The following is a 21,056-nucleotide window of genomic DNA, read 5'->3' on the forward strand; positions in this document are numbered from 1 at the left end:
GATTTTCAGATAACAAATCCGAGAGTATGTGTCTGGACCTATTTTACAATATTATGTATCTCACATTATATTTAGCCTTATAAAGAGCTGAATTAAAGAAAATGTCTGCATTGCACAATAAAAATCTCCACGTGTAGGTAATCACCAAATTACCTAGTATAAGTTTTATAATTGGGCTCTTTAACTCTGGAGAAATGTTCTTGCTTACTTGAGGAAGTTTTCAAGTGAAAACTTGAGCTCCTACATTCCATCAGGATGGGAGTGGAGAACCAACCTCTACGTAAATCTTTAGAAAGGAATTAACACAATCTATTTATTTTTGTTTTCAAGTGTTACCACTCTGATTCCACAGTCTTAATGAAAGGAGAGAGAAGAAATTGGAAATGTGGCCCTGCCAATAATTGATACCTGGACTCCGCTCACTTGGACAAGGTTTTCTTGGCATTCATTTCTACAATACAGAAGATGTATAGTTGTTTTGGTGGATTCAGAGAAAAGACTATATATTCCATCAGTGTCCTATGAATAGAGATTATTGAGAGTTATTATTTTGGTACTCATTTCCTTTTGCTCTTTTAAGCAAGGAGAGAGCTGAAAAAAGTATTAAAATAACTCAATACTCTCAAGTCAAATGTATGAAGGACGGCATAATAAAAATAATAGCTGACATCTATAGAGATCATTATGTTCCAGATGCTCTCCCATTTTTGGTGCATTTACCCACATAATACCTCTAGGAAGTACTAATGTGATGATATGTGTCTTACAGATGAGATAATGAGCTCAGATGTGCTCTGACTTTGGCTCAGGTCATGATCTCACAGTTCGTGAGTTCGAGCCCCATGTCGGCCTCTGTGCTGACAGCTCAGAGCCGGGAGCCTGCTTCAGAGTCTCTCTCTCTCTCTCTCTCTCTCTCTCTCTCGCCCTCTCTCATCTCTCTCAAAAACAAATAAACATTAAAAAAATTCTTTTAAAGAAGATTCTCTCTCTCCCTTGCTAATGTCTGCATGTACCCTCTCTCTTAATAATAATAATAATAATAATAATAATAATAATAATAATGAGGGGCGCCTGGGTGGCGCAGTCGGTTAAGTGTCCGACTTCAGCCAGGTCACGATCTCGCGGTCCGTGAGTTCGAGCCCCGCGTCGGGCTCTGGGCTGATGGCTCAGAGCCTGGAGCCTGTTTCCGATTCTGTGTCTCCCTCTCTCTCTGCCCCTCCCCTGTTCATGCTCTGTCTCTCTCTGTCCCAAAAATAAATAAACGTTGAAAAAAAAATAATAATAATAATTAATATTTTATCTTCCAAAGAAGTTTTCACTTCTCCTTCCTCCCAAATTTCAAATGATGATCTCATTGAGAACTTTCTTCCTCAAATATTTGCCAAGCAGAATTTTAATCCAGTCATTGAATTATCACAGATTTCAAATTTGGGGTGTATATGTAAATTAAGTCAAGCATATTCTCCAGTAATTGATTTCGAAGGAGAAGAAAATGATAATGGAGGCTCTTCCCTTCCTGAGTCCCAAATATCTAACAATGTAATCTTGGGAAACATGGGAGGAGACTCAAAGACTCGAGACTCGAAGAAGGCTCCTACTCTTGAGAAGAAAAGCGACTCTCACGGCATGAGCGAGTACAGTGTAAGACACAGCTTAGGTAAAGAATATCAGAACGTCCTGTGTCATTCAAATAGCAGCCAAGTAACCGAGAAGACTCCCAGTTGTTCTTAAACTTCATGTTGGAGTATCCTCTCCCTCACTGGTGATGTGTGTGCCAGCTGTGGTTCTGAAGAGTGTGATGGGTTGAATTCGACTGGTCCTGTTACCGATGCCTGGGATATAGATTTTAAATACTTGGTTTTCCTAGAAATTGACTGCTTCATTCACCTGTTATGAGACCCTTCTGCTATCTGCTGAGATACAAAAGAATTGGCAGGTTGTATGAAAGTCCCACTTCGTTCTTTGCTACAAAGACACCTCCAGACCTGATGTTTCGGCTTCCAGCTAAACTTAGCACTGCGTTTGTGGCACAGCTCCTCCTGTTTTCCCATCTCCTCACTCTGCAGCACCATTTTCTGTCTTGCTACTTCTTCACAGAACACACAGCAATGCCTTGGGGCAGTAAATTCCAGTAGCAAGGAAGACTATTCGCTCCACCTCTCATCAGGGTCAGCTTCCTTTGTTCATCCCAAAGGTGCTCTTGCTCTTTTTTCATATAAAGATCTATTCCATAGAAGAGTTTGACAGTCAAAGAAGAGCATCACACTTCCTAAAGACCTAAGTGTTCCTCTTCTAGGCACACGGCATTTGTATATTCCACAGACGGGATATCCGGCCTCCCTTCACTGTGCCGGTTGTTTCTCTGTATTTCTCTCAATGGTTTTGGCATTGACTTCATGAGCATTATGTCAAGGGCATGGACTCCCAGTGCCTCTGGCTTCCATTAGAAATGCATATCGATAGGGGCGCCTGGTCAGTCGGTTGAGCGTCCGAATTTGGCTCAGGTCATGATCTCACGGTTTGTGAGTTCGAGACCTGCATCGGGCTCTCTGCGGTCAGCGTGGAGCCCACTTCGGATCCTCTGTCCCCCTCTTTCTCTGCCGCTCACCCGCTTATGCTCTCTCTTTCAAAAATTAATAAACATTAAAAAAAATTTATATTGGTAAAATTATATGGCTATGGTAGATCTTTAGAATCATTACATGGAGATTCTGAGGGGAAATATGACTATATGTATAACATACATATTATATATAATGTACATATACACACATACGTACATTGTATGTACATATATAAACTCTCTCAAGCCAAAGTTAGGTAGTGATAAATAATCAATAGTTAACAGTTCTATAGTGCTTCATGTATGTCACACATTTTCTAAATGCTTTTCATATGGGGGCACCTGGGTGACTCAGTCGGTTAAGCATCCAACTTCAGCTCAGGTCGTGATCTCACAGCTCGTGAGTTTGAGCCCTGCGTCCAGCTCTGTGCTAACAGCTCAGAGCCTGGAGCCTGCTTTGGATTCTGTGTCTTCCTTTCTCTCTGCCCCTCCCCTGCTCATGCTCTCTCTCTCTCAAAAGTATAAATAAACATTTAAAAAAATTTTTTTTAAGATTTTAAATGCTTTTTATATATTGACTTATACATTCCTCCGACAGTGCTATGATGAAAGAACTAGTATTATCTCCCTTTTACTTGTGATGTTAACTGAGACAAAAGAAGTTAAGTGAGCAGATAATGTTCACCCAGCTAGTCAGGGGTGGAATCTGGGTTTAAACAAAGGCCATGTGGATCTAGGGTACAACCGACTAAATCCTTTATGATTCTCCATTTCTATAAATAAACAGGGAGACTGGTCCTGTTGGGATTGCTTACTTGGAAGATTCTTACTTTCTCTTGTCCAAAATTTACATCAATAAGCTTTAGTGAACAATTTATATAAGCATCAGTGTTCCAGATGCTGTGGATCCAAAGACAAGATAGCATCTCTGCCCTTGGGGAATTTGCAGGAGAGAGAGGAAAGTAAACGAAAGGTCCCCATTAAATAGGGTAATAATGTGTGCCGTAAAGGAGAGGCTAGGTACTGGGGGCTCACAGAGAAGGGTGTGATGTTAGTGCCACCGTGAGGCGAAAGGGAGGTACACGGAAATGATTGCATGGGAGGAATCAGTGTTTGAGGTGACACTCCGATGCTGATTAAGAGCAAGTCATATTTATGTAGAATTATTTGGGTTAAAATGATGATTCTACAGATTGAAAATGTGTGATGTGATGAGTCAGAGAATGTCAATGAAAGCACTACTGTTGCAAAATCTCTTGTTTTTCTTTCCAGAAATAATATTATTTGCTTTAATATTCACACGACGATGAACAAACGTTCTAGTTATGTTGCCATAAAAAAAAGTGCCTTTTATCCTCAAGCTGGTACAGGGGTCTCAGGAAACACCTTACTTCTTTTCCTCCACATTTGAGTTTTCCTTGTGGGACCCAAGCCCAAGTTCACTGACCTGACCATTACCTACTTAGCTATAATATATATAATGGTACTCCTCACCATAGGGTTCTTTGTGTCTACAGACATTTTGGGGACACGGGATATCCAGAGTGACTTCAAATGTAAAGTGATTGTCTTCCTTTACAAGGTGCTGAGGGGACTCCCCATTTGGGCCACCTGCCTTTTGAGTGTGCTTCAGGCCATCACCAACATCCCCAGCAGCTCCTGCTTCGCTAAATTCACACTTAAATCTCCAAATCCCATCCTGTTTCTTTCTCTTCTTAAGGATCCTGAACAATGTAGCAACCTGTTCCTCCATGCTGTAGACATGCCCAGTGAGACCCAGGCTAGTCTTCTGTTCCTCACTGAGCGCTGGTCCTTTTGGCCCATGAGCCGCCTCCACAGGGGATGTTTTTCACGCTGATGGCATTCAGAGAGACCTTTTTCATGGGTCTTATGGTCCCATCAAGTCGATACATGATCATTCTCTTATTCAGACATAAGCAGCAGTCACAATGTCTTCACAGCAAGGGTTTCTCTCCAAGAAGCTCTCCAGAAAAAAAGGGCTACTCAGATGATTCTGCTGCTAGTGAGTTGTTTTGTGATCATATACTGTGTGGACTTCATCATTTCATTTTCCATGGTCATGACATGGACAAATGACCCAATCTTCGTGTGTATCCAGATGCTTGCGGCCAATGGCTATGGCACAGTCCTTCGGTGTTAATCCCTGCTGAAACAAAGATTATGCATACCATATGGGGGAGGAAAGGTCAGTGTTGAACAAAACAGCAATAGAAATATCTTAAGAAAAAATATTTCCACTCTCATTAGAACAAGCTTATATTTCACAGAATTTTCTCGCTGAAAAAAATGATTAAATATGGAATTATACATTTTCTGTCACAGCATGGAAATCCTAATATATGTAAATATATGGCTATAAAGCACATGGTAGATAATTTTGGCACTTTTTTGAGAATTATGTTGTCTTCATGAAAATTCTTTTTAGGAAAGATTGTTTCTTTTTCTTTTTAGGAAAATCCCCTCCACTCTTGGTAGTCTTAATTTCTTGTATTAAAATATTCTATATTTTCACTAAAATGTACCTACATTCCTTTTCTACATTCTATTGTGTCTTAATATGCTATTGCTGTATGTGTCATATTAAGCCTCAATCCATGTATGTGATTATCCTATCTGGGAAATTCTATGTCTTTATTGCTTCAAATACTTGTCCTTTTCCCTACTCGTGATTTGTGAAGTTCCAATTCAGTGTGTGTTAAGCCTTATTGTTTTATTTCCTATGTCCCCTAAGGTTTTTTCATATTTTCCATCTCCACATTCTATGAACTACACCCTGAACAATCTCTTCAGTCCAATATTCTAGCCCACTAATTCTCTCTTCAACTGTGTTTAAACTGCTGTTTCACACATCCATTGACAGTGTATTATATTTAATTTATTTTTTGTTCCTAAGAGTTTTGTTTTTTTAATCTGCCTTATAGTAGTTTATAATTACATATTTTGTTCATATTTTATTAATTTTTGTATGTCCTTAAGCATTTAAAGAATGTTTGACTCTACCTAATAAACAATACCTGATATCCACCCAAATATAATTCTACTTTAGTTCTTGAGGGCTATTCTTAGCATTTTTAAATTTTAAGTTTAGTTTCATATTTGGCAACTTTTTAATCTTTTTTTAACATTTATTCATTTTTGAGAGTGAGACAGGAAAGCATGAGTGGGGGAGGGGCAGAGAGAGAGGGAGACACAGAATCCGAATCAGGCTACAGGCTCCGAGCTGTCAGCACAGAGCCCAACGCGGGGCTCGAACTCACGGACCGTGAGATCACAACCTGAGCCAAAGTCGGGCACTTAACCGACTGAGCCACCCAGGTGCCCTCATATTTGGCAACTTTTAATTCAGAGGGAAACTGAATATCCTAGTTGAGATGTACTTATCCAGAGGGCATTTAAATTTTCGTCCTCCAATATATGCAGAAGTCTGGGGAATTTTCAGATTCATCTGTTGTTTAGATTTTTCTGGACTCTACACATCGGGATGAACTTGAACCCCAAGCCAATGTGAATGCAAGATTCTGTTCCCAAAAAGAAGCCAACAAAGTGGCAGAGTAATATCATTGTTAAATTCCTTTATCGGATTCTCCTAACTCAAATATTTGCTAAAGACATCAATCCTTCTGAAGACAGGCTTTATGTAGGAGTCCTTCTTCCTCCTTTCTACCTTGTATGGATTAATGATACTGTCTCTTGTCTCTGCATAGCTGTTGAGATCCAACAGCTCTGCATAGCTGTTGAAATGAGAACCTCATTTCCAGGTTCAGTAAATGACTCAAGAGGAATCCCACCTTCTCAGTTTCAGATCCCTCTTCATTTTAGCCCCCTGAGGATTTCCCATACTATTTTGTAAACTGTTCTGCATTTTTAAAAAGGTTCCTTTATACATGGCTTATAAAATATTAGTAGTGGAAAGTTCTTCTGTATTTCTAATTTGTTAAATTACCAGAAAAACCACTACTTGTATATGAAAGAAAAACTTTTTAGACTAACTATATAATACTTTGTTAGACCATAGTATCTCATGAGAAATACCAATTTTGTGATGTCCTTACAAATGTTCCAAAATAAATTCCAGGGGATCTCTGTTTCCATTTTTACCTCTTAATTTGGGAATCAGTATGTTAAAGAATAATTATTATCATATTAAATAGAATTAACCCTATTAAAACCACCTCTCAGGTTATAAAAAAAAAAAAAAAATGGGAGTCTATTTATATATTTGAAGCCCCTGTGTATCTTTCTCTAAATGCATGCAACCAAAAAACAAAAACCAAAAAACGTCTCCCAAATGGATTGCTATCTTGATTATTATCATTATTTCCTTGCTTTTCATTTTAAACTTATTGCCATATATGTATATATGAATATACCATTAAGATATTTAGTTCCCTTCACAGCATATATATGTAGATAATTCTTGATGAAGTCCCAATAGTTCATTTTTGCTTCATTTTCACTTACTGATTTTTTAAAAAATTGTCTCTTTCCCTTGTAGATATTTAAGATTTTTTTTCTCTATCCTTGATTTACCAGTAGCTTCTCTACGTGTGTGCAAAACCTACCTGAGGACAAAGTCTTTCTGCTTTTCTGGGCAATTCTTAGTAACTGTCTCTGGTTATTTCTCTCAATTATTTTTATTCTCATTTAGATCTATGTTAGACTTATTTTGGAATTGTGCAATTTATTTTCAATATTTAATAGTTGTTCTTAAAAAATCTCTGTATATAACTGTGCTCTATTCTGGTAAAGAAGCTTTCCAAGCCCCGTAATTTGTGGGATTTTGCAAAGGTTCATTATGTGGCCATGATTGATTAAATCACCGGCTACTGGTGATGAAACTAGTTTAAACTTGATCTCAGCTTTTGAAGAATTTTTCCTTTCGATGATCTTTTATATTTCTAAGTTTTCCATTTTTTTCATATCTGCATGTATTTATTGTTGTTTTTTTTTAAAGTTTTAATTTAAATTCCTTTTAGTTAACACACAGTGTAATATCAGTTTCAGGTGTATAATACAGTGATTCAACAATTTTATACATTACTCCGTGCTCATCATGATAAGTGTATTCGTAATCCCTTCCCCTGTTTCACCCCACCTCCACCCACCTCCCTTCTGGTAACCATCAGTGTGTTCTCCATAGTTAAGAGTAATATGCTCATTCTATAGATAACTTTAAAAAAAATTTTTTTTTTAACATTTATTTTTGAGAGACAGATAGCACATGAGCAGAGGAAGGGCAGAGAGAGGGAGACACAGAATCCGAAGCAGGCTCCAGGCTCTGAGGTGTCAGCACAGAGCCCTAAGAGGGCCTGGAACTCACCAACCACGAGATCATGACCTGAGCTGAAGTCAGGTCCATGATCAACGGACTGAGCCACCCAGGTGCCCCTATGTTTAACTTTTTGAGGAAACTCCAAGGTTCACATGTTTCCATATGCCTACTTTTCTTTTTAAATCATAGCCATCCTAATGAGTGTGAGGTGATACCTCATAGTGGTTTTGATTTGCATTTCCCTAACGACCAGTGCTGTTAACACCTTTCATGTTGGCCATTTGCATATCTTCTTTAGAGAAATCTCTATAGGGCCATTTATGTGGGACAGCAATCCTTTGGCTATGACTTGAGGTAACGAGACGTACTCAAACATTCTTGCTTAGCATATGCTTTTTCATTTTTTATTATGCGATATTTCAAACATATATGAAATTAGAGTGATTCAATTAATAGCCCATAGAAACTCCTAGAAATGGAAGCCCTGACAATGTTTGTTTTTTCTAAGGTTAAGTGCCTGGTTGGAGTTTTCATTGCCTAGGGAGCCACTTTAAAGATGGCGATCTCAAACACATTGCCAGCCACACCACACCGTAAAGAGCCAGGTTGCCCTCCCTTCTGTCCCAGGCTCCTTAGTTTTAGGGATCCTAGTTGGTTTCTATAACTGACCGCTTTGGCCATTTGCTTTTTTTCTTCCCGAGCTTTAAATTCCAACTTTTGTGTTTTAAATTCACCAGTAAAACGTGAGCCCATGAAACCCTAGGCCCTGCCCTCCTCAACCCCAATAAAAGCATAATCCCAGGCCTGCTCACTCACTGTCTGTCTTCTCCTCCAGCTTCCCCTCAACTTCGCTATGTGGTACATGTAATTTCCAGGTGCTGCAACAAAACTTTTATTTATTTATTTTTTTCGAAGTTTCCTGATGGTTACTGCCATAGGGCATCTTGCAACCATAGTAAGACCCACAAGGGCTGGTCCAGCCACAACACTGGTTATTGACAAGCTGTGCCCAGCACCAAACAACCCTACTCTTGTCTTAGTGCCCAATTTTGATGAACTGTGTGCTCTTTATTTACCCCCTTTGGTTGATTAGAGGAAAAGGTCTATTTATATCACACTAACATTCTGGGCCTACAGCAGATCTTGAAAGTTATGTGTAAAATTATCTAATGCATGTGACTTTTCTTTGGTTCATCCAGGTGAATGAGAAGCCTTTTATTTATGTAAGAGCTACTTTCTAGTAGTTTGGGCTACTAAAATGTTATTATTCTGTTAAAGTCAATACCATCACAGAACTTACTGAGAACAAAAACAGTAGGGGCAGAACAATGTTCTGCTCGAAGGCTGGCTAATACACTGCACAGGCCTGCATCACAAAGTTAACAAAGCACAGACAGAAAACACTGTGTGTGTAGGTAGCTGGCACAAATCACTGTGATCATAAGTTGTGCCTCCTATCTTGCTTGCTCTGATGGAAGCCACCTGCCATGTTATGAGCTGACCTAAGCAGAGGCCCACGTGACCGGGAACTGAGGGAGGACTCTGGCCAACAGGCAGTGAGGAACTGAGGCCCTCAGCCCAACAACTCACAAAGAACTGAATTCCGCCCAAAACTACCTGAGTGATCCTGGAAGGCCTGTCAAGCCCTGAGATGGTCACAGCCCTGGCTGACCCCTCGATCACAGCCTCGTCAGACTCTGAGCCCCAGACCCCAGGTAAGCTGTGCCCAGACCCCTGACCAACAGAAACTGTGAGTTACTAAATGTGTTTCAAGCTGCTGAGTTTTAAGGTAACTTTTTCCATGGCAATAGATGAGTAATACACCTGGGCCAAACAAGGCATTACTACATCTCGGCCTGAAATTTGTCCTACAGTTGTCTTGGACGAGTTACTTAACCTGTGAGGGCTGCAGCTCCCTACCTTCAACAAGAGAACAACCTTCCCTACCTCACAAGTTAACTGCAGTGTCTGTGTGAAGGATCTGCTCACTGATAAACAACCGGCTTGCTATGAATTCAACACCGAAAATTTTAATGGACTCAAACTGGCTTACCAGTATCTTCAAGGAGGAATTTCAGTGAACTTTTCATATTTATATTTCCTTATAGCAAAAACATTTTTAGTTAGTAAAAACAAAGGACACATTCAACACCAGGTAAAAGTCATATTTTCCTTTTAAGTGACTAAATACACACCGTTTCTTCTCTTGGCTGCTACTTTGGTAACAATTAGGTCCCCACCTCTCAAGAACATTGCATTGGACAGGCTGACACAAAGCCAGCGTGAACAGAGGCCCCAAACCAGGGCTTGTGGAAGAAAAACAACAGCAAAACCAGCCTTTCTCTTCACTTAGAAAGGGACTATGAATCAGAGTGTCCACAGTTCCAATTTCTAAACACGGAAAACCTGGAGCTCAAAGTGAAAATGGAAACCAAAATGCATCAGAAATGAACTATAGTACCTCCTCACATACTCAAGGTCAAGACGGTTCATGAGAAATACGTATCTGATCATCTGGCCTTGTACTGGGAATGGCCCCACTCCAGCATTTTTAAAGGAAGATGGTTTTGTTTCTATTTCATTTCCCTACAAGAGCATATAATCAATCAGAATAAATCAGCTCACTCACAAGATACTCCCAGATAATGATTTCTAGTTGCTGAGCATAGTCAGCACATTATTTCAAAGAGGCAAAATTCAGGATAATCTGAGAATTCGAAAGTGACAGCTACATTTGCCAATAGGTTTATGGGAGACACACATACATTTTTTCCAGTGTATATGTCAAAGGACCAAGACCCCCGATCATCAAAATAAGTTATTTTGTACATTATAGTGCACAGAACAACAGAGGGAAAGACACGTTCTCGGAGAATGACCAAAAGGCATCTTACAAAAGGTTCATATCACTCTGAAGGAGAAGGACTGGAGCCCAGTGCCTTATGGCCTTCATTAGCTTGACCCCTCCTCTTCTTTGGTTGCAGTGGCCTCAGTGGGAGCTGTCTCTTCTAAACGTTCTGCTGGCTTCTTCTCCTCCTCCTCCTCCTCCTCCTCCTCGTCCTCCTGAGGATAGAGGTCGGGGTATTTCTGCATGCATTCCTGCATGGCCCGGAACTGGTCTACACAGTCTGACCCCTTGACATCCTCTGTGCTATAGTGGAAGCAGGAAAAGGCCGACTTGAACTGTTCCCCACAGGGGCCACTGGCCATTCCCCCAAGGCACGGGCAGTTCCAGTTAATGTCTCCATTTGGCAGGATCAATCCTACAACAGGAAGATGGGCAAGGAAAATGTGAGACAGGCTCTCTACGGTTTCTGAAAAAGCAAAACCAAGTGCAGTCTTTGAAAGCTACTCAGTGCAGTCTTTGAAAGCCTACTGTCACCTCGTAGGCCCTTATCTTTGGATTTGGATTGGGTTCAAATGCAGCATTCCTTGGCTCAGCTGGAGAGAGGCCACCACGGCAGCTTTGTCCATGCACGACACTGATCTATATTCTAGGCTGCCTCCCAGTGCGATGCCTGTGGCTGTGCCCCGAGAGCTACAAACTGGAAACCGTTTAATCCAAAGAAGCAGCCATCATTGGGTTGCTTAGCGAGAAGCTTTTTCAAAGCCCCGACACCTTAAGAAGCTGAGGTATTGATCTCTTTCTTTCGATCTCTGCTCCCCTCCCAAATGGGTAAGATTAGTCCCCTCCCCCAAAACAGGCACTTAGCTCCCTCCGGCCCCTCTGGCTCTGCCACTGCCCGCAGAAGCTCAGCTCGGTGTGAGGCCCGGTGAGAGGAGGCTGATCCTTCTGCACAGGCAGGAAGATGTCCAAGACATGGTGTACAAGGGAAAAAGCTAGTGGCATACCAGATGGTGTGGTTCTGGTCTTGTAACAGGGAAAAACCTCCAGGGATGTTAACCATACTAACCAAACTGCTCAGCTGCACGCGTGTGTCAGAGAGGGGTGCAACTACAGACTGATTTTCAGTTGCTCGCTTACCATTTGTAAGTGCTACTGGAGTAGCACTTTTCATTTCCTTTAAGAGCTTCTCCTCTGCATTCACAACTTGACTGTTTGGTTTACGAGGCCTAGTTTTTAGCCTATCATGGCTCTTGAGATGCCTTCCTCGCTAACTCAGTCATTTCTAATTCTGGTGTGACACGAGAGACCGCACAACTAGAGGCCACTGTCGGATTATTAACCGGCCTGTTTTCAATACTGTCATGTCCGGGAATGGGGAGACCCAAGGAGAGAGAGAGACAGAGATGAGGAAGAGCCAGTTGGTGGAACAGTCAGAACACACACCAACATTTCTCGATTAAATCCCCTTTCTTACATGGACATGGTTCATGGCCACCCCAGAAAAATTACAGTAGTAACATCAAAGATCAGTGATCACAGAATCGCCCTAACAAATACAATAATGAAGAAGTTTCAACTGTTGCAAAAACGACCGAAATGTGACACAGAGACACAAAGTGAGCAAACGCTGTTGAAGAAATGGCGCCAAAAGACTTGCTTCTTGAAGCAGGGTCACCACAAACCTTCAATTTGTGAAAAACGCAACATCTGCAAAGCGCGATAAAATGAGGGGGCCTATATACAAACGCTCCCTCCGAAGGCTCAAAACTAGGAAACCTGCACAATCAGTTTCCAAGCGAGACGTTATAAGAACATTTTTAAAAAAGAGCCCAGCTCTGCAGGAGTCTTCGTTTGATTCTTTCTCAGGGGAAGGCATGCTAGACTGAGGTAGCTCCTCACAGAGGGCACTGAGGGTGCCAATCTGCATTTCAAGGACAACATGTAGAAACACACAGACGTCAACATGTTAAATCAAGCCCAGATGCAGCAGGTTCCAAACATGCAATCAAAGGCCGGCCACTAACTTCCCTGGCCAGTCCCTACCTCCTCCTCCAGTTTCCCCTCCAGACCAGGGGATCTTTAAGACCCTCCTCCAGTCTTTCTGAGTCTATGAAAATGACTTCTGCCATCTTGGTCATGACACTCTGAGCCATTCCAAGTGCTGTCTCAGTCACGGAACTGCGTGCCTCGATACAGGCAGCTGGCATAAACTGGGGGCCTGCCTACTCTGCTGAGTCATTTTGCAATTGAGAGCTCAGAACCTGGGTCCCAGGGCTCGCTGCTGAATGTGCTTCTTGGTACAATCATTCACTGGAAGGGGCTGCAAAGGCAAATGCCTTCACGGCCCACGCAGATCTATCATAAATGACAGAAGTGGGTAGGAGAGAAAACAAGAGGAGCGATGAGGCCTGGCAGGAACTGGAGGGGACGCACAGTCTCAGCACAGACACATTCAGTGTTGAAAAACACCATGAGGCAAAACAAGGCCTGATTTGTCCCGTAGGCTCTGCAGAACATGCTTAACTACTATGCACCTAAAGAGAGGCAGAGTATTGGAACTGACACGTGGCTTATTTTTCTTTGTAAGAGCGCTGGTTCAAGATTACTCCCATGGCTGCCATTCTCAGAATGCGAACACCAGAGAACATCTGTACCTCCCAGCATCCCTGGCAGGGTGCTAGACACCTCAGCTCTACTCTGCTCTAACCCCCAGAGGCAGTAAGGGTAACACGTCAGGTGTCCCACCTAAGAGCACACACTTAGCTAGCATCTGAGAAATTCCCATCAGGAGCTCATACTCCGCAGGCTGCTGCTGCAAGCTCTTTCAACCGTATTTCTCACCAGCCAGCACTGGAAGCTTTGTTAGTTCGCATCACAGGTGTCAGAAATGGCTTTAGACTGGCAAGCTGAGGACCGTTGACGATATGGACTGTTTATAAATCCCGCACACCCACATGTCAGCCTTACGCACGCTGCGGAAGTTCCAGTGAGCCCAGCAGTCTAAAGCCTTTGGAGTGGTGCCCTCGGCCCATATGACCAAGTGACCATTCACTAAACTGTGTGCACCAGTTCTGACTAGGCGAGCTGGTCCTGCTGCCGGAAAGCTGTCCCTCTATCTCGAGTGAGCATGTCGTGGAAGGTGCTTCCTGGAGCACGTACAAGGAGAGAGCAGAGCTTCACCACCTCACAGAACAAGGTGTTAGGACTCTCACACGCCTGCTTGCTTATAGTCTGCAGATGTGGCAGCGTTCAGGCTGCAGCTGGACCGAGCAGGAGGATCCGTCGCCGTAACCTGCCCGCAGCACTGGAATCCATTTCCGCCCCGCACCCCCTGCCTAAAACTTCGTCATCCGGAAACATCCAGCCAGCTTTAGTCGGTGTAAAACCTCAAAAGAAAAAGAGGCAGAGGACTTCAGTTCAGCAGAAACTCAGGCTCTGGCCTAACAGCCAGGGAAGAGCAGCAGCACGAGAGCTGCATGGCACTCAGCACAGCCTCTCACACCTCCAAGGGAGGTGGGCTCACAGTCCCTGGAGACGGTCCTTGGCTGAGAGGGGCCCCTGAACACCCAGCCTTGGCCGGGACAAAATGGGAAAGGAATTTTGAACATTTCCTCCAGGAAGGATCTGTGTGTCATACCCACCGTGCTCCTCATATGGGTCGTTGGGGTCATCAGCCACCAGCTCTGCATTGCTTGGGGTTTCATGGTCTTCTTTGGTCACAAATATGATTCGATCCTTCCCTAGCATTTGGAGAACAGAGGAAGAAAGGTTTCACTCAAGAGCAGCCAAACAGCCCCAAATGCAAAGAAGCCACACAAACCAAGTTTTAAGACTTCCCGTGCAAAACCCAAAAGGGAAGAGTGTCCATCAAAATGCCCTCCCTGGGCTGCATCACTGAGTCTGTGTGACAGTCTAGCAGCCACTTCTACTGAGGGCCTACAACTGAAACAAAAAGTCCACCAAGGTCACGAGTGAGGAAGAAATGCCATATGCACCCTCTGGGCAGGAGATGAAATGCCCGATCCAACCAAATGCATGCTGCTTTTAGTCCCCAGATTTGCTGATAATTCAGTGGTGCAACAACTCCTTTCTTCTTCCCATCAAGAAAGGAGCAGTCCCTTCTCAGAACTCCCATGGTGCTCTGACTGTCCCCATTATGTCCCACCAACCTAGGAAGGCCTCATCAGCCTGCCAGGTCTCCCCTCCTCCCCAGGCCTGGCGGGGAGCCACAAGCTGTCATCCTCCAGACAACTCTAGTGGAATGAAGGTGATTCACTAGGGCGACCCCACCTAATCTCACTAGGGCTCGAATGCCTGTGAGTAGGGAAGGGGTGGAAGGGACAGGGAAGGACTTGCTTCTAGCCCCCTAGGGGTTTACCTACAGTGTTCAGAACGCAGACAAAGTCTAAGGGGACTGAGAACTTTGACAAGAGAAGAGGGCAGTGATGTGGGTGCCTGGCCAGCAGCCCACTGGCTGATATAGCCACTTAAGTGTGTCCGAGAAGATTCCCTGTGGGAAAATATCCTGGTCACCTACCGTTGAGTGCCCACAGTCAAGACTCTCTCTAGCCTCTTGGCTCCTAATCATGGCCAGGAAAGAAGGGCTCGTGATGGTAGGGAACACTGTGGCAGTTCCCCACAGCCCACGACGCCTGGGGCAACTTCCCAACAAGTGGAATGACTAGGGGGAGGAGAGACCATTCCCGAAGTGCTGATGTTAGCAACTTCTGTGACAATCTGCAGTGTGTTATTTTTTTTAGAACAATCACCCAACCTAAACATGACAGGCTGAGCGGGAGGGTCAGTCCTGAGGCCCTGCAAGGACCAGCATCAGGAAGCCAGCGCTTCTTGTGAACACTGCCTTGGTCAGGCTATAGCCCCTGGCCCTACGTGCCTGGCTTGCCAGAGGGTCCTGAACTTTCAGACTGATGGGAGCCAAATGCATGCTCTGTGAGGAGCTTCTCCTCAAGGGAGGCTGCGTAAGCACAGAAAAGGGAATCAGCACTGATTGAACCAGGATGGGCGTGACCCGTGGCTTTTCATACAACAGAAAACCAGGCCCAGAACGGTTATTCAGAATCACCCAGCTGGAATGGCAAGGCAGTCCCCTCAGCTACCCGACTCCCTCCGGCTCTCCCCTATACCTTACAGCTGTCAACACTACCTCGCCTTCCTAAAAATCCCTAGCCATCAGCCAACCACACAGCAGGTGTCCACCCGATAGTCCTGGTGTGGGTGGGAGCACCTTGTCTTCAGCACTCCATACACTGCATGCTCATCAGTTTCCCCTGCAGTCCCTGGAGGGCAGACTGGGGCTAGCTGCTCTCTGGGTCCTGTGTGTCAGCTCCCTGCTGCCATCCCATCACCGCCCTGGGGCAGGAGCCCCATTGTACAGTGGGAGCCTAAGGCTCTGGGAAGTGATGTGCCTGAGCTCACACGGGCCTGGAATTTGCACCCAGCTCTGGGCGTCTCTAAACACCACGCGGTGGAGATCCTTTGCACAGACTCTGACTGCTGTTCTCACCAGAGCACAACAGAGCCTCTCTGGGTCCTGGACTGAGGTTTGGTCCCCTCATCGGCATCTTAGTTCTGTAATTACACAAGCAAAATTAGCTTAATCTGGACCATCTTTCAGATTCCAAGTGCCTTGAGACAAAAGTCCTGGATCTTGCTGCTCCTTGCCTCTTCCACTAGTCTTTTTACTTAGCGGATGTTTAGTTACACGTTTTAAATTAGGCTGAAGCTTAACGATACCTTTAGTTGAATTTGGTGGCTGAAGCTAAGTCTTAGAGGCTTCATGGACAGAAATGAAGTGCAGGGGAAATGGTCCTGCTGAGCTGTGTCTGGCAGAGAATGTAAGGATTCTGAGCCTCCCTGAGTGGCACTTTTCCTACCCTGGATGGGTGTCTTGGTCCGTTCGGGCTGCTCTAACAAAATACCACCACCGACATAGTTCATAAATATTAGAAAGTTATTGCTCACAGTTCTGGAGGCTGCAAGTCTAGGATCAAGGCACCAGTATGATAACCTTCTGGTGAGGGGCCCATAGCAGCTGCCTTCTTGCTGTGTCCTCACATGGTGGAAGGCGCTAGAGATCTCTCTGGAGCCTCTTTTATAAGGGCGTTAATCCCATAAGTGAAAGTTCCACCCTCATTTCTTAAGCACCTCCCAAAGGCCCCATCTACTAATATTATCGCCTTTGGAGGTTAGGATTTCAATGTATGAAACTGGGAGGGGAGGGGACACATTCATACCATAAAACTGAGGAGAGACTGTCCCCTGGGCGATTGGACTGTGGTTTCTGGGCAGGGACGTATCTTTGTATCCCCAATCCTGGTATCCAGATGATGCTCCTTTTGTTGCATGGACAAATAACAGTAAGGGCTAGAAACCATGTGTACAAAGAACAGAAGCACAGATCTGAGCCTGAGATAGAAACCCAGCTTCAGAAGGTCTGGCCCAGTGGCATCAATATCACAGAGTTTAGCACTGCAGTTCAAATCTGGGCTTAAGCACATAACAGCTGTGATCTCAAGCACATTCTTAGGGCCTCAGGAAACAGGTCCCCCAGAAGCTCAGCCTATCTTCCTCCCGTGGTCAGGGCAAGAATCACAAGACTTTACTTAAGCAAAAGGGGTGAAATGAGTTTCTGCTCTCACGTTAAATCCCACTCAAAAGACAGTAATTTTTTAAACAGCGGCAAATGACAAGGATAAAATGGCCAAGAAAAGAGACCATCACAGGCCAGAGAGATCAGTACAGTTCTGGAAGTGGGAAAGCTGAGAGAGAAGTGCTCTCTGACATAACAGAAACCCAAAGTCACAAGAAGAGAAGTCAGCTCGAAGAAAATCTATCCCCACCCCAGGACCCTGGTAGGGGCCAGGAATTGGGGGTCCCAGGGCCCACTCTGGAAAACAGGACTTAAGGGTGAGGTTGAGAACGGAAAGCCTAACTGAGCAGCTGGATACCAAGATACCCCCAATTTGGTAGTTTTACTCTCTACACAGCCATTCTCGACTCTTTTCTCTTAACCTCCATCATCAAATCTGGTTGACTAGGGGCGCCTGGGTGACTCAGTTGGTTGGGCGTCCCACTTCGGCTCAGGTCATGATCTCGTGGTTTGTGAGTTCAAGCCCCGTGTCGGGTTCTGTGCTGACAGCTGAGAGCCTGGGGCCTGCTTCAGATTCTGTGTCTCTCCCTGTCTGCCCCACTCACACACACACACTCTCTCTCTCTCTCTCAAAGTAATAAATAAAACATTAAAAAAATAAAAAAATCTGGTTGGCTCTACCTTCAAATACATCCAAAAAGATCTGCATCTGTTGCTGCCAAGACCCCATCTCCCACCACTGGCTCCCTCCACTCCCACCTCCTTGCCTTTACTGGACATGCTGGGTGCATACCTACGTCTGGCCTGTGCACAGGCTGCTCTCACTTCCGGGAGCACTCTCCAGATACCCTCACAGCCACCCTCTCCCTGTCTTTATACCTCCTGATACCACCTTCCCTGATCACTCCCCATCTCCCTTACTCTGCCTTCTTTTTCTCCAAAGTGCTTTTCCTCACCTACCATATTATATTTGTTTACCACCTGTCTCCCCTGCTGAAATATCAGCTCTTCTGGGGCAAGGATTTGTCTATCCCTTTCACCGCAGTATCCCCAGAGCCTAGAACAGTATCCAGAATGTGGTGGGTTATCAATACTTGCGAAACAAGTGAATGGAGAAACCAAACTCGGAAAACCCCAGCCCCAGCAGAGGACAGGAAGACAGAATGGTTATTACCATTAAGCAGATTACAAAAACAAAACCAAAAAACCCGGGATGGGTGTTCTCATTTCCCCCAGAATGGGCACACACAAACACAGGATCTGTACACAGCAGAATCTTCAGCAGATCCGTCCCAGAAAGAGCGGCCATCTTTTCCACCAAACCACAGAGTAGATTACGTCACCTGTGCTCACCACCATGTGCCGAGGCTGGCACACTGCAGGTGCCTAATAAATGCTTGTTTGAGGAACAGGAGAGGGCAGATGGCAATAGAAAAGGAGGCAACTAAAGAAAGGAACAGTGTGGCACTGATACAGAAAAGGGTGGGTGGTCTGAGGCTTGGGAGCAAGGCTGAGTCCAGGCTCTGGAACACCTTGAATGCCAAAACTGGGTTGTGGGTGGACCCCCCGAGGTAAATTTGCACCGGCAAGTGACTCACTCAGAGCACAGAACGAGGAGCCAGCCATGGGAAGAGCTGGAGACAGATGTACCAGGCAGAGGAACAACGAAGAGGCCAGTGTGGCTCAGCAGTAACCAGGTAGTTAGAAATCAGTCTGGAGCCCGATCGGGCAGGGGCTTTCAATTCTCATCCCCAAACTAAGAGAGAGATCTTTGACCCAAGAAAAGATAAGGATCCATGCTTTGGTGACAGATGGAAACAGCCTTTCCTTCCCAAAGAACCTGTGACTCCTAGATATCCTCATGGGCAAGAAGTCTTACTCATCTGCACAGCCTCATTCTACCTAAACAGCTCAAAATTATTCACTAAACAAAGTAAATTAGAAACCCAGAGAAAGAAAATTAAAAACAAGAGGCCTACTGTCGAACAAAGTGGTGAGGGCTGAGGACTTTTGTTCATGGCACAGTTATAAATCAATAAAAATAGTAGACACATCAGTGAGGATTATAGCTCTATGACCCAGGAAAGGAGGAGGTCTAGAAGCAGAACGAGGTACTGGGGAAAAGGCTTGACGTTTAAATTTTTTTTTTTTTTACATTTATTTATTTTTGAGAAACACAGTGTGACAAAGCGTGAGTGGGGGAGGGGCAGATAGAGAAGGAGACACAGAATCTGAAGCAGGCTCCAGGCTCTGAGCAAGTGGTCAGCACAGAGCCTAATGATGGGCTCGAACCCACAAACTGTGAGATCATGACCTGAGCCGAAGTCAGACGCTCAACCGACTGAGCCACCCAGGTGCCCCAAGGCTTGACATTTTAGATTGAAATGTTCTCCTAACTGGATGCGTGACCCTGGGTAGGTCATCTTCTTCTCTGGTCTTCAGATCCCTGAATTAAACTGAGGGAACCAGACTATTCACCAAAGGATTTCTGGGTGAGTTCTAACTCTCTCTGTGGCTTTACCTTCTCGTGTGTCCACCATCCCTGTCGCCAGACACAGAGAAGATGCCCATGAGTATCTGCTGAATGAATGAATGAATGAATGAAGACCAACTTGTCATTTTAGAAGACTGGAAGCTGGGGCCTGCAGAGGTCAGGTGACAGCTCAGGGACAAAAAGCCAGTTAGTAGCAGTGTGTGAGGAGGCCCTGGGACTCCAGCCGAAAGACCCCTGGGTTCTTCAGTAGAGATAAGAACAGATGGAGCAAAGAGGAGCTAGGTGAAGAGACGGGCACTTTCTTGAAGAGGTGGGGTGGAGGGGTGGAGGGGTGGAGGTTCCCAGCAGAGAGCTCCCTAGAATCCGGTGACCACCAAACTGGATAGTGCAGCTCTGTGACCAGACTGCTGAAGCTCAAACCCCAGCTCCAGGACTTAAGTCACCTCTGTGTATTAAGGTCTACTCTTGGGTAAAACGCGGATAATACAGCCTCGCCTAGAATTATAAAAACCGCTGCGAGATCAACGAGAAAAGCCATATAAAGCCCCTTGAACAGTGCCTGGTACATCGTAGGGGCTCGATAAATGTCCCCGTTGGTGGCACTTTTACCACTCCAGCACAGCCCTAACCCGAGTGGCAACTTTTCTTTCGGGACAGTTAAAAGGCGGGTACAAATGGAAAGGCGTGGTGTGCGGTTAAGAACGACGGTAACAATAAATCCCCAATTACGAGGCAGAGGAAGCGTGCTCAGCACTTCCCGCGCCCCCTCAGCCTGGTTTATGAAATCCGCCACGTGCTGGTCCTTCTGAGGTCAGGGTTCGAGTCTCACCGTGACCTTGGGCCAGCCTCCTTCCTCCCAGTCTCGGTTTTCTCATCTGCAAAACGGACGTGGCGACCCCAGCGCCCAGCCCTCCCAAGGGTCCTGAGGAGGGTATCCCGGGCCGCCCCTCGCGTCGCCCGCCCCTGCAGTGGGGTCGCGGGGCGCCGGGGCCTGTGGGGCTGCGAGGGTGGCAAAACAGCGTGTCCCCTGCAGGCCCTCTTAGGCCCGTCTCCATGGCAGCCCGCTCTCCCTACCTTCCTGCCGGCAGTAGGCCATGGCTGCAGCCCCGGCACTCAGACCTCGCGGCGATAGCGGCAGCGGCCAGGCGGCGGCAGGCTCCCGCTGTGACCTCTCCTCGGGCTGGGCGGGAGGCTCCGAGGCCCACGCGGACCCGCCCCCTCCAGGCCTGCCCGCCGCGCGCCGGCCTG

General features: G+C 45.2%; 1 protein-coding gene across 2 annotated transcripts; it reads right to left on the reverse strand.

Annotated features, from left to right (window-relative positions):
- Positions 1-10,448: 10,448 nt before the first annotated feature.
- CHCHD4 (coiled-coil-helix-coiled-coil-helix domain containing 4) lies at positions 10,449-21,056 on the reverse strand. Of its 2 annotated transcripts, none has more exons than XM_027042735.2 (3): positions 20,883-21,056; positions 14,346-14,444; positions 10,449-11,119 (listed from the first exon to the last, which is right to left on the reverse strand). In XM_027042735.2, the coding sequence occupies exons 1-3, from the start codon at positions 20,902-20,904 to the stop codon at positions 10,809-10,811; spliced, it is 432 nt and encodes a 143-aa protein (XP_026898536.1). In that variant the 5' UTR covers positions 20,905-21,056; the 3' UTR covers positions 10,449-10,808. The 2 variants fall into 2 exon arrangements, with proteins under 2 accessions (XP_026898536.1, XP_026898535.2); XM_027042734.2 differs by lacking the exon at positions 20,883-21,056 and adding an exon at positions 20,638-20,876.

This window comes from Acinonyx jubatus, chromosome A2 (genome assembly GCF_027475565.1).
Source record: "Acinonyx jubatus isolate Ajub_Pintada_27869175 chromosome A2, VMU_Ajub_asm_v1.0, whole genome shotgun sequence".
In the NCBI taxonomy this organism is placed as follows: domain Eukaryota; kingdom Metazoa; phylum Chordata; class Mammalia; order Carnivora; family Felidae; genus Acinonyx; species Acinonyx jubatus.

What these genes read in the sequence shown, in the direction of transcription:
- CHCHD4 (XM_027042734.2), bottom strand. Translation starts at nt 20,863, where the DNA reads ATGGAGACGGGCCTAAGAGGGCCTGCAGGGGACACGCTGTTTTGCCAC. An exon ending in GAGGCTGGCCCAAGGTCACG is followed by an intron (nt 14,445 to 20,637) that starts GTGAGACTCGAA and finishes TCCAAATGCTAG; the next exon opens with GGAAGGATCGAATCATATTT. An exon ending in CGACCCATATGAGGAGCACG is followed by an intron (nt 11,120 to 14,345) that starts GTGGGTATGACA and finishes TTCCTGTTGTAG; the next exon opens with GATTGATCCTGCCAAATGGA.